Here is a 12842-nt window from a genome sequence, read left to right as displayed (position 1 = left end):
TACTATCATACCTATTTTATAAAGAAAGAGGGCTCTGAGAACTGACTTGCCCAACGTCACAGTAAGATGAAAGAAATGTAAAATATTCAACCTAGTGTCTAGAAGTAGGTGCTGACCAACTTTAAGTTAAAATATTAAAAAAAAAAAAAAAAAAAAAAAGGGCCAGCCTGTAATCTGTTGTTTAAGGGAGCTAAATGCCACATGGCTGACTGCAATGATTTGAGTCCCAGCTCTGGCAGCTTGAAAAACTCACTGGGTACATGTGCTTGTGTCGGTCCCAATCCCAAAAGGATAGAGGCATGGAGAAGGAATTGTGGTGTGACCATGCCCCATTAGGGGTGCTTTCTCCTCTTTCTATCTCTGCATGCCCTCTGGTAAATAAAACAGCAACAATAAAAATATATTTTAATAATCTAACTCCTCCATAAGGAAATGGAAATTGAGGTCCTGACATTCCACTTGCTAGGGGCTGAGCTAGGACCAGAATAGTCTAGTCCTGGGCTTCCCTTGCTTCTCTGAGCCAGACCTGTATGTATAAGCTGCACTCCAGGTGTGACTCAGGTACTTTCCAGGGCGATGCACTGAAGTTTGTAACTGAGATTAAAATAAATAAAATAAAATGAAAAGCTAAGGTTTGGGGCCAGCAGGTGGTGTAGTTGGTAAAGTATTGGACTCTTACATGGCTGATCATAGTATAGGTTCTGGACTTAATGACTCAAAAATCATGCCAGGCATGTGTGTGTGGGTGTCCAGAATCCTAGGAGGAGAGTGGAAGAGAAGGAACTGTAGCATGGCCATTCCCCCTGGGAGATGATTTCTCACTTTCCCTCTTACTGTCTTCCTCTGTCTCTCTCAAACTAGACATGTGCCCTATGGCAACAATCTTCAAAAAAAAAAAAAAAAAAAAAAAGGCTAAGGTCCTCCTCTGAGGTGGTACAGGCTGTCACTATAATAAATTATTTAAACACTTTGGCATCAATTAGAGGCCATGTTGCAAAGCTGTTCCTCCTTTTCTTTTCTTTCTTTTTTTTTTTTTTTGGAGAGATTTTTGCTATAGGGCGCATGCGCTCACCAGAAAGACAGAGAGAGACAGAGAGATAGAAAGCAAGAAATCACCCCCCACGGGGGATAGCCACACCGCAATCCCTTCTCCTCCATTCTCCTCTCGGGATCTTGGGTACGAACGCACACGCGCCCGGCATGAGTTTAAGCCACTGGGTCCAGGACTCAAACCACGGTTGACTACATGGGAGTCCAGTGACATAGCCATTATGCTAACTGCTGGTCCCAGCTGTCCTTCCTTTTCTAACAAAATATGTAGGTTTTTTTTGACACCCAGACACCTACTGAAATCAAAGTTCCTTTTGTAAAGAAATTGAGCCAACTGGTAACTATGAATTGTGAAGGACTGTTCTGAGCACTAAATGTAGATACAAAGCTTAGCAGTCTCTGCATTCAAGGAATTCCTAAGTATGCAGGAAGAGGAATAGGTGGTCAAATAAGTAAATGTACTGGGCTGTCTGGATTGAGCTACCAGAGTCCTAGGGAAAAGGGAAGCCTGCATGGAGTGGGCACTAGAAATGGATTCTGAAGAATAGAAGACAATGGGGAAACTCACTATGCCCTCCAAATCAGTTTCTAGCACTTCAGGGACTGGTTTGGAAGGAGGGTGATCAGTGGAAGATAAAGTGTAGAAACGTCAGATGGGGCGAGAGGTTTAGAGCATTGCATGGCAGATCATGGGAAAAGAGCGTGTTTGATTTGCTGTTTCTTTGAAGCATGGAGACTACATAATTGGAGTTAGGTTTGAGAATATGACACTCTAGCAAAAGGATATAAAATGGATTATAGGAAAAATTAGAATGAAAAGCAGGTAATTTATGGTTATATTACATCTCTAACAAACACCCCTCCTCAGGCCAGCCCTGTGGCCTAGTGGTTAAGGGAGCAGGATTTCACATGGCCAACCCTATGACTTGAATTCTTGTGGTGGCCTGAGAAACTTGCCGGGTGTATGTGAATGCCCAAATTTCCAATAGAATTGAAAAATGGATGAGAAGGGACTGTGGCATGACCATACCCACTGGGGTAGGGAAAATGGTGCTTTCTCTCTATATCTCTCATCTCTCTGTCTCTGGAAACCACATGCCCCCTCTGGCAATTTTTTTTTTTTTCAGAGAAGTTTTGGCTATAAGGCGTTGTGTGCTTGCCAGAGACACACAGAGAGATAAAGAAACAGAAAGTGAGAAATCACCCTCAGGGGGATGGCCACGCCACAATCCCATCTTCTCCCTTCTCCTGTTGGGATTTTGGGCACACATGCACAAGCACCCAGCGTGAGTTTCAAGCTGCTGGGCCTGGGACTCGAACTACAGTTAGTCATGCAGAAATTCAGTAACATAATCATTATGACATCTGCTAGCCCCATGGCAAAATTTTTTAATTGATTAATTAATTATATTCATAAAAAACAACAACAAAAAAGAAAATATCTCCCATCTCAAGGATTTCTACTAAGATAGGAAAGCAAAATAATTTACTTACACACACACACACACACACACACACACACACAGGGCACCAATGGTGTGGTTGTTAAGCTTGTTGAATCCCACATGGCTGTCAGTGCAGTCCAAATCCCAGACCTGGTGTCTTGAAAAACACATTAAGTGTGTGTTGGTATATGCCCCAAATCCTGAGGAAAAGGAGAAATAAAGGAGAAGGGCATGGTCATTCCCATGGATGGGGGGGGTGCTTTCTCACTTAAAAAAAAGACAGAACTTGGGATTCCACAGTGGACCAAACACACACACAACACAGTAAGGCTAAATTTTGACCAATAAATATTCCATGCTCTTGACTAAAGTCTTAAATATTTTGTGTTTATTGCTATAGGATGTGTGCACTTGTCAGAGAGACAGAAAGCAAGAAATCACCTCCTTGGGGGGATGGCCATGCTGCAATCCCATCTCCTATGTTCTCCTCAAATCTTGGGCATGCATACACATGTGCCAAGTGTGAGTCTGAAGCCACTGAGTCTGTAATTCTAACCAGTTAGCCATGTGGGTGTCCAGGCACCCAACTACCACACTAACTGCTGATCCCAAATATTCTGTGTTTAAAAGGGTTTAGTTGGGGTCAGCAGGTAGTGTGGGGGTTAAGGTGCTCGATTCCTGACTGTGATTTGAGTCCTGGATGTGGTGACTTGAAAATCATGTTGGGTGTGTGTGCACACCCAAAATCTCAGAAGGAGAATAGAGGAAAAGGGATTGTAGCACGGCCATCCTCCTGGGGGATGATTTCTCATTTTCCCTCTCTCTGTTTCTCTCAGGAGAGCACATGCACCCTAGGTGAGAAAATAAAACAAAAAGAGTGGGGTGGGGTGGATGGGTTTTATTTATCTACTCCAATCACTCAGATTAACCTGTAAAACAGTATGAATATAAAAACGTCATTAAAAAAAAAAAAGATCATGAATTTTATGTGAGCTATTGAGATTTCTGAGTAATAGTCCCTCAGGTTTGACTTGATAAATGAGTAGAAACTTGAGAGACCCAGAGGGAGGAGCACAGACAGAATTTTTGTTCTCTGCATCTGGAGAACACTGAGCAAACTCCTTAAAATGTGCAAATTAACTAACACAGTATATCTCTACTATTTCCAAGCAATGGTCAAACAGAAGAATATCAACCTGAAAACTTCAAAACAACTTCATGCTTCTCTTCTAGAGAAATAGAAGCCACTGACACCTGGAATTGAGTGTTGAATTTTTTTCTTCTTCCCACTGGCAAATAATCATAATTGGAATCATCATATTCTTTGATTCTTTGTATTCTGTAATTAATTTTTGTGTGGTAATAGTTTTTTGGCTTCATTTGTGGAAAAAAAAATTAATATGAGATAGATACATTTACTCCAGAACTTGAGAAGCATTGATTATTGCATCTAAAGAATCAAAAACTGTCTTGACTTAATAAGAGGTACTGACACTGTATGGAACCTGGAGGACATTGAATAAGCAGCTACCAACAGAATCCAATACAAGATCTGAAAGCCTGCATTTTACAACAGTGAGCCCAAATACTAGAATAGAAACTCACCCACAAATCAGTATTGAGAGAAAATGCACAATTAAAGGAAGTGGTGTACTGGTTTGAGACAGAAATAATTGAGAAAAAGGGGGTACAAATTCTATGTATAATTAACCAAGCTAACTAATGTTGCTTGGCAAACAGACACATAGCTCTGAATCTGAGCCAAATCAACAGCTCTTGGCGATCTGCCAAAGCTGAATTCCTTAGTCTGGCATCATAAAATGATTTGTCTGTTTTATTTACAATTTCAGTGCCTCTGGATTTAGTTACCCACTGGGCACCTCTGGCAGATGCCCAGCAGAATACATCTGAACTATCATTACTGTCAGAACATGTGTATTTGACAAACACTAGTGAAAAATGACACCCATTTCTTAGGACAATATTAGTTAGTAGCTACAAAGTGCTTCTCTAAAGGAATTGCTACAATAATTAACAAAAATTTAATAACTTTCTCCACAGTGTTGACCTGGAAGCTTTTCCTTGATAGTTAATGCACATAGGTCAAAATGTCATTTAACTTCCTTGAAGCCTTGATGTTAGGTTAAGAAGAAAGGCCTTGCCAATCCAGTGCTTCAGAGGGAAGCAGACTTCTGAGCCTTATCCCGAAGTACATACGATGCTGGGGTGCTCTGAAATACTTCTCAGGGGAGTTCTGCACCTTTATGTGGGGCATAGAACTCCCAACTTTTAAGATTCATCCGAGTTTTCCATATGTGGTGTGGTTTTAGAATGGGGCCAAAGATACAAGGTTGTTTGTTATTTATAAAATTAGATGCTCTTGGGGCCAACCAGCGGCATGGTGGTTAAGGCAACTAGCTCCCACATGGTCAATTGCATGGTTCAAATCCTGGACCCAGCAGCTTAACACTGGGTGCATGTGTGTGTATGCCCAAAATCCCAAGAAAAGAATGGAGAAGGAATTATGATGTGGCCATCCCCCTGGGGGATATCTCTGTCTCTCTTTCTCTGGTGAGCACATGCACCCAATAGCAAAAGAAAACAAAAACAAAAACCCCTCAATATTAGATGTTTTCTGAGCCAGAGTAAGAAATAGGAAAGAATTTTCCAATCTTGTTAGAGTAAGGTCAGAAGGGGAAACAATTCCTGATACCCAGAAGCTAAATGCAGAGATAAATGACATAATTCCACCTAATTTTCAGTCAGAACTACATTAAAATTGCCAAATAAAATGCTGATGCTGTTGAATTAACAGTCAATGCCAGGTCCTAGTCCACCTCACCCAGGGAACCCCAGTCAGTAGCACCCCATTTATTAAAGCACCTTTTATCTAGCCCCATACATACTACAGTCCCTTTCCAGGGACATTTAATCTCCATGCAGATTAAAACCATAATGAGATACCACCTAACCCCTATCACAATGGCAAAGATTAAAAATACAAAAAATGGTGTTGGTGGGGTTGTAATGAAAGGGGAACACTCCTACACTGTTGGTGGGAATGTACATTGGTCCAGCCATTGTGCAAAACTACATGGGGGTTTCTCAAAGATCTACAAACAGAACTACTGTCTGATCCAACAATCCCACTCCTGGGTATTTACCCAAAGGTCCGGAGAATGCTCAGTCGGAAAAGTGCTTGCACATCAATGTTTATTGTGGCATTTTCATGATTGCTAAGGCATGGGACCAATCCAAATGTCCATGAACAGGTGAATGGATTGAAAAAGTGTGGCACGTATATTCTATGGAATACTATTCAGCCATAAAAAACAAGACCCTAGCATTTGATAGAAAGTGGTCAAATATGGAAGATTTATTGCTGAATGAAGCATGCCAGGATATGAAAGAAAGATATTTTATGTGTCCACTTAATATATACCAACTATCCATACTTTATAGTAGAGATTGGAAATATTTGGAGGGCATAAAAGCAGTGAAAATAGTTGTGGATGCTGAAGACAGTGTGGAATGGTTGGGAGGGAAAGAAGGGAAGAATATAGGAGGAAAATTTTTTTTTAATAGAGAGGCATGACATTTGTGGGACACAGAAATGGTTTATTACCTGTTAGTGATAACATGTATAGTATTCTTAACTGGACTGATCTGAGAAGTATTTTATGTTGGGTAAATTCTCTTTACAAGCCAAATGATGTACAGTGATCAAATGTTTAAAAAAATAATAATAATAGTAATCTGAAAAAAAAATCTCTCCAAATATAAAGACAACTTAACTGCTGAATGATTGAGGGACTAGACAGATGTGATTTCTGATAATTCTTTAGCTCTAAAACTCATATTATTAAATTCCTATATGGTCTGGGTCAATTATTTTGGTTACTTCATTTAAACTAAAGAGAGAAACTGTAGAAAGCCTAAAGAGAAACAATGACTAATGAGTGTAAAAGTTGACATTTTAACCAGTAAAAGGGAAAGCTAAGTTAGTGACAACCATTGCACCACACTCAACTTTCAGCCTACAGTTCTTCAAGTGATTTTATAATCACTTTCCACCTCCTTTCCGCCACCCATACACTGGTCTACCACAGTTCAAAGCATTTAATGACTTGTAACTGAAAAAATTGATACTCCCTAATGTCCAGCTTCACTGCCACCAGGTAGGGTTGTAATGGACTGGCCAGTGGTCCAAAACTAAGTAAAGAAATTACAAATTAAATATATACACACAACCTTCTACCTTTGTTGTTACTGTCATTCAAGAAAATATTGGGTCCTTGAGAAAGTCATGATGCATTTTTGCAAAAAAATGACTTTCCTGACAACCTAACAGATAATACTATGAGGGCTCACCCCCGGAAAGATCTGCTTCACTGTCGCTGGTGCCGTATTCTGTAAATTGTTTCTTTGGAGTAATTTCTTTTCTCTAGGAGGTAAGTTATTTTATTTTTCTAGCAGTTATACCTTTTCATTTACTTATTTTTTGCATTCAATCACTGTGTAAGAATCTTTTACTCCCTTACAGAAAGATGTTTGGTGTTTCAAACTAAGTGTCCGAAAGTGTCTTATTCACAGTAAGTTTTTAATCAAAGAGCTGCCATTTATGGTGTCTAGTACTCAAACTCTGTGCTCTGAGAAGTACAGCACTCATGAGCTCTGGTAATCATATGTGTGGTCTGTGATCTCATGCCCCCAACCAAGGCTGCTAGATCCTCTGAGCCAATCAGTGTGACAATCAGTTTTTCTCCCAATCAATGAAAATTGGTTTTCCTGAATGTCTCCCAAGTCTCTGCTCATCTTGGACCAAAGGCTGAAACAGCCAAAATGGGGCAGCCATCATGAGTCATATGCAAAGAACTGCAGCAAAAGCTGGATTGAAAGGAGAGAGGAGAAACTAAGAACACAGAGAAGCAAAGACAGAGGCCTTGAAGCTCCAGAGTAAAGAACTAACACACCAGGTATCCTGGATGATAAGCACTTCCTGCTTCCTTGTTCATGGCTTCAGTCTTCCCAGAAGCCTGATTGCATTTCCTGCACGTAGGCCCTGAGAGATAACCTGATTTTTGCAGTGTATTATCCCATTTTTGTTTAATGTATCCTATAAGGATATGCTCCATCACATGAGAAGGGTGGGCCAAAACTTTTGCTGCTGAACAGTAGAAGAAGAAACTCACCACCTTATAACACATTTTCTTTTTGTTGTTGTTGTTGTTGTTATTTTAATTGCATTTGTTGTGTGAGAGAGAGAGCACCTCCCGCCAAAAAAAGGAGGGGTTACATGATCACACTACAATTCCTTCTCCTTCCTCTCTCCATCCTGTCAAGATTTTAGGAATGTTTGCCTGTCATGTTTGCCAAGCCACCAGGGCAGGGATTAGAATTGCCATCAGCCATGTGGGATCTGGCTCCTTTAACCATGAGGTTAAGGGGCTATTTTCTTTTACTCGTAAACTCTTTGCTGTTTCATCATTCCTCTAAATTGTTTCTAGGGGAAGACATATTTGTCTGTTCACAATGCAGCCCTCATGCCACAGTCCAGTGTTACTCTGGTCAGTGGTCCAACCAACCAACCTTGTTAATGAGTACTTTCCTTAAAATAACAGTAGCAAAACACTAGCGTTACATTCTATTTCTTCTTCAAATGTACTCAGCTGACCCACTTCAATGTCTGGGTCTTTCTAGGATTCTTGGTTTGATTTTAAATTTCAGAACTAGTCAAGTGTGAAGTAGAGAGTCCTAGAATTCAAAAGTATATGTGAATGTAAGCTTGTCCTCCACTGTAACCCCTACACAGTACCCCACACAGAATAAACATCCCTTAAACAAGTGCTGCATATATAAAAGAACAAAAAACAGGAGAGCTGATAGTTAAGATTGTGGAGTCAGACAGATTTGGGTTAGAATCTCCCACTCAGTCTTGTAACACATTCAAGTTCAGGATTCTACTAAGAATTTTAAGTACATTATCTTATTTAATTCTTCTCTTCCACCTCCATTCCCCTCTCCCCACCGGCTTTAAGGTATTATTTTCCCTCATTTTACACTTGGTAAAAACTAAGCAACCTGCTTAAGGCCACAGCTAGTAACTCCAAGTCTAAGCTCCTTGTCCCTATGATGAACGGCTGCTTTCCACTGATTCTGAGATTTTGGGCAAATTATTTAATCATTCAATGTATTTAAGTTTTCATTCAGAATATTAAGTTAGATATTGTTTTTAAGTGCTTAGCACAATGTCAGACAGATCAGACTGCTCAATAAAAAGAAGCTATTATTATTAGAGTTACTCACTAATGAGTCTACAGTGAGCTGTTTCAAGCAGAGGAACTTTTGGTTCCATAAATTACACGTTCTCTGGAAACCAGCCATTTTCAGGATCTAAGCAGCCAAAGAAAAAGGAGCAAATTATGCCCAATATTTATTTTGGATATGGTCTAAAATCTCCAAAAAGGATAACAGATAAAATATCCCTTGCTAGCCTGAAAGCAATGATCATACTTGAAGTTAGGGGGCACCATACTTCTGTACATACAGGAAACCACTTCACCCCAGAGGGTCTTCAGCACCCTTGGATTTTTCTCCAACAAAGCTGAGGTAAGTAAATTCTTACCAGCAACTATTTTTTGTAGGGAGAGGGACTATCTAATATTTCTTTCTATACCCTCCCACAACTTTAACTTTAGACCCACCGTATATTCTGTTGCATTCTCAATCTCTTTGCTATTGTTTCATTAAGTAAAGGACGTTATTATAGTATTTAATGACCTTAAAAAGGTCCAGCAAAATAAACAAACAAAACAAAATTTCATTAGAATGAATGAATTAATAAGCATAATGTCCAAGAAACTTTAAATATCTAAAAACTAACTGGCCTAAAATAAATGCACATATTGGCAGTTGTTGGAAGTAGGTGATGAGAAGGGGACTTACAATACTAGCCTCTAAGTGTGTTTGAAGTTTTCCTCAATAAAAAGTTATAAATAAATTTAAAACGCATGCACAAATTTGTCTTTTAAAAATTTAATTTTTAGGGAACCAGCAGTTAGCGTAATGGCTATGTCGCTGGACTCCCATGTAGTCGACCACGGTTTGTGTCCCAGACCCGGTGGCTTAAAACTCACGCCGGGCGCGTGTGCGTGCATGCCCAAGATCCCGAGAGGAGAATGGAGGAGAAGGGATTGCGGCGTGGCCATCCCCCCCGGGGGGGTGATTTCTCACTTTCTGTCTCTCTGTCTGTCTCCGTCTGGCTGGCGAGCGCACGCGCCCTATAGCAAAAAAACCTCTCCAAAAAAAAAAATTAATTTTTACTGAAAACTTGCTTAAAGACTGTAGTCAGAAACTAGGTCTGTGTCACTACTCTGGGAAGCGGCACAAAATAAGGGACTCAGTTGAAGGAAGAAAAGCTAGTAGAGAAGGAAAAAGGTTAAATTAAGGTAAAACTAATATAGATTATGTAGAAATGACAGTGTTTCTACACTGCTTTAACAATGAACTTCAAAAAAGAGACCCCAGGCCACAGACATTACTAAAAGAAAGACTTCTTCATACAAGCAAATCTAACTTTAAAAAAATTTGCTTTCCTATACAAACTGTTTGCTCAAGCCCAGTTTACATTTCATTCTAGTTGGCCAGGGACTATCCCCACCTAGAAATGATTTTTCTACAGGGCAAGAATGAAGAGCTTTGTGCCAAAACAGCCAAAGTAAAGCTGGAATTCTGGGTATGGGCAGATGTCTTTTCAGTAGACAAGAAGTGTTCTCTCTTTTTTAACTCACTGTCACCTTCTGACAGTGCTCACTTAAAAGTTACTATTCCACCCAAAAGACAGTCTATAGCTGAAGAATCATATCTGGAGATCCTGCTTTCCTAACTCTAACTTACACAGTGCTTCTCCTTCTATTTTAGTAAAATTCTAGTCTGAAACCCTACCCGTGTTCACTAAGTCGAAGCTAAATAAAAATATTTAACTTTCAAATACATTAGTAACCTCTTTCTACCTACTGATTCTGACCCTCCTCAAAGCACACTCATTTCTAACATCTGAACTTAGAAGAAACTCTAAAAAGCTGATGAGCCATCTGCTCTTCAGGTTGACACTACAGGCAGGGCAGTAACACTGAAGCAAACAACCACCACCCCCACCACCACCATTCCCTCCACTCACCACCAGGAGACAAATAAGGCCATTTAGTACAAAAAAAAAAAAAAAAAAAAAAAAAAAACACCATAAAAACCTATTCAAAAGGACCCGGTGACTCTCTAATCCACCATCAAAATGATGGGGGAAGAGTAAAGAAATACTTTAACATCAGTCTTTTTCAGAGTTGAGCTAACTGAATTTGTGCCCAAAATCAAAGTAAAATTTAGAAAGCACCACTTTCTTCTTTACTTGTGGCCTTATTAATGTTCTCTGATATTCTATTCATGATTGATGGCTAGATGCCCCTCTCCATTTGCCCACCTCAACTCCTTCATGTCTACACGTTTCCAGCTTCTACCACTTACCCTTGGTTAACAAGAGTGCTTCTTTACTTATGAGACAAATGAGTCAATAGTTTGTTTTATAACAGACTCAATCTTTTTTTAAGAGATATTTTATTTAACTTTATTTATTCATTTACTTATTTTCATTTGACCGGAGAGGGACAGAGCAAGAGAGAGAGAGAGAAAGTGAAAAAGCAAGCCACCAGGTTCAGGACTTGAACCACTGTTGGCCATGTGGGAGTCCAGTGCTCTCAACCACCATGCCACCTAAGAAATCCTGCACTTCTTGTTGATGAATGTACATAGGTGAATGTCCGGCTTCCCTGTGAGGCTAGCATGCTCTGCCTCACCGTGTTTCAATAAAAAGTTTCCCACAGTTCTGTGCCCTTTAACCTGACCACAATACATATGCAAATTACTGAGGATGGTCACTGGAAGACTGGCTGGACTATCATTTGAAGAAAAGCTGAGTAGCAAAGACTATTCCAAAGCAGTGTCCATGCACCAAAGTCATGGTTCCTACATGTGGTCCCCCATTTCTGCCAGTCTACCTGTGAGTGTTTCCAAGGTAAATTACCACCCACGCAGTCACTTGTGGCTGTATTAACAAAAACAGTTTCTTTCCAGAGGTACTTGACTACTCTCTCATGAACACTTAACTGGTTGTTTCGAGTGGATTTTACCATCACTTGATGGCTAGAAAAAAGAAGGTGGTGGTGTAGTGGTCAGACCAGGAGAGGGTTTCAGTCAGGTAGGTGGTCTGCCCTGTCCTGGGTCCAAGTCAAGGGCAGCATTCCAAAGTGAAGAGCCCTCTCACCTTTCCATATGCCAAACTCTTCCTTCCCACACCTGCCAAATGCTACAAACCAACTGCCACACTGCAAAATCACAAGTGCCTCCATCCAGAATGCCTTAAGGGTCCTTTTGGAGGAATCTCCCCTGACCACAATGAAGGGCAAGTTCGCTGGCTTTGAGGTGCGCATTTAAGATCATGAGGATACGTGCTGTCTCAGACCATGCAGTGTTCCCGTAATAATATCCTTTCCCTCGTCTGGGTCTTTGAGAATCTCCATGTCTTACAATCGGATCAAAAGTCACAGCTTGTCCGGCTAGTACCACCCACCACAGCCGTTAGTTCAAAGTCAAGAGAAGGTCATTCTAATGATACACCTGAGCCCCTTCATATGGACTTTTACTGAGAGGGGCTGGTGGCTGGGGGAGAGACAAACGAGGCTGGCTTATTGGCTAAAAACCCAAGTTCACTTGCTGCCCGGCGAAGGCAGCATACGAGTAGGACCGCCTGCGAACGCCTCCCGTCCCCGCGAGCCGCGCTCGGGGCTCGCGCGCGTCCTACCTTGGACCTCTCCTTGACGTAGTATTTACCCAGCCGGCTCCCGCAGTACAGGACCAGCCTGTCGATGAGCGACAGGAGGAAGCTGATGGCCTCGCAGCCCTCCTCGTTGCCCCCGATCCACGTGATCTGGTCGCCCCGCAGGTGCCTCTTGGAGACGCCGGCGCGCGGCCCGGCCAGCTGGCCGTCCCGCAGGGCCCCGTTGCAGTGCAGCTGCTTAACGCGCTCGAGGACGCAGTCGCCCACCACCTCGCCCAGGAAGTTGTCCAGGTAGCAGAAGCCCACCTCGTGCAGACAGGGCACGATGTACTCCAGGGCGATTTTCTCCAGATCCAGCCTCATGATGTGTCCTAGGGGCATCTCGCCCGCAGAACCGGTGTCGGGGACCCCCAGTGTGTACTCGGAGAAGGAGCTACTACCTAGGCGAGTGCGAAGCCGAGGCGCGGGGAGCGTGGCCCTGGATTCAGCGATCCACGGCGGCCACAGGCCCCCCGCCA

At 41.6% G+C, this 12842-nt stretch overlaps 1 protein-coding gene across 2 annotated transcripts in view; it reads right to left on the bottom strand.

Annotated features, from left to right (window-relative positions):
• The window catches only part of EGLN3 (egl-9 family hypoxia inducible factor 3), a 33757-nt gene extending 20921 nt beyond the window's left edge, over positions 1–12836 (bottom strand). The window contains exon 1 of one of the 2 annotated variants that reach the window (XM_006152386.3): positions 12349–12836. In XM_006152386.3, coding sequence (XP_006152448.1) covers positions 12349–12705 — 357 coding nt within the window. In that variant the 5' untranslated portion in view covers positions 12706–12836. The remainder of the gene's footprint in view (positions 1–12348) is intronic. The other variant, XM_014589299.2, reaches the window with a different exon arrangement.
• Between the last annotated feature and the right edge of the window lie 6 nt (positions 12837–12842).

Source organism: Tupaia chinensis, unplaced genomic scaffold (assembly GCF_000334495.1).
Source record: "Tupaia chinensis unplaced genomic scaffold, TupChi_1.0 Scaffold000350_1, whole genome shotgun sequence".
Taxonomy (NCBI): Eukaryota; Metazoa; Chordata; class Mammalia; order Scandentia; family Tupaiidae; genus Tupaia; species Tupaia belangeri.
This window is presented reverse-complemented; position numbering and strand designations above follow the sequence as displayed.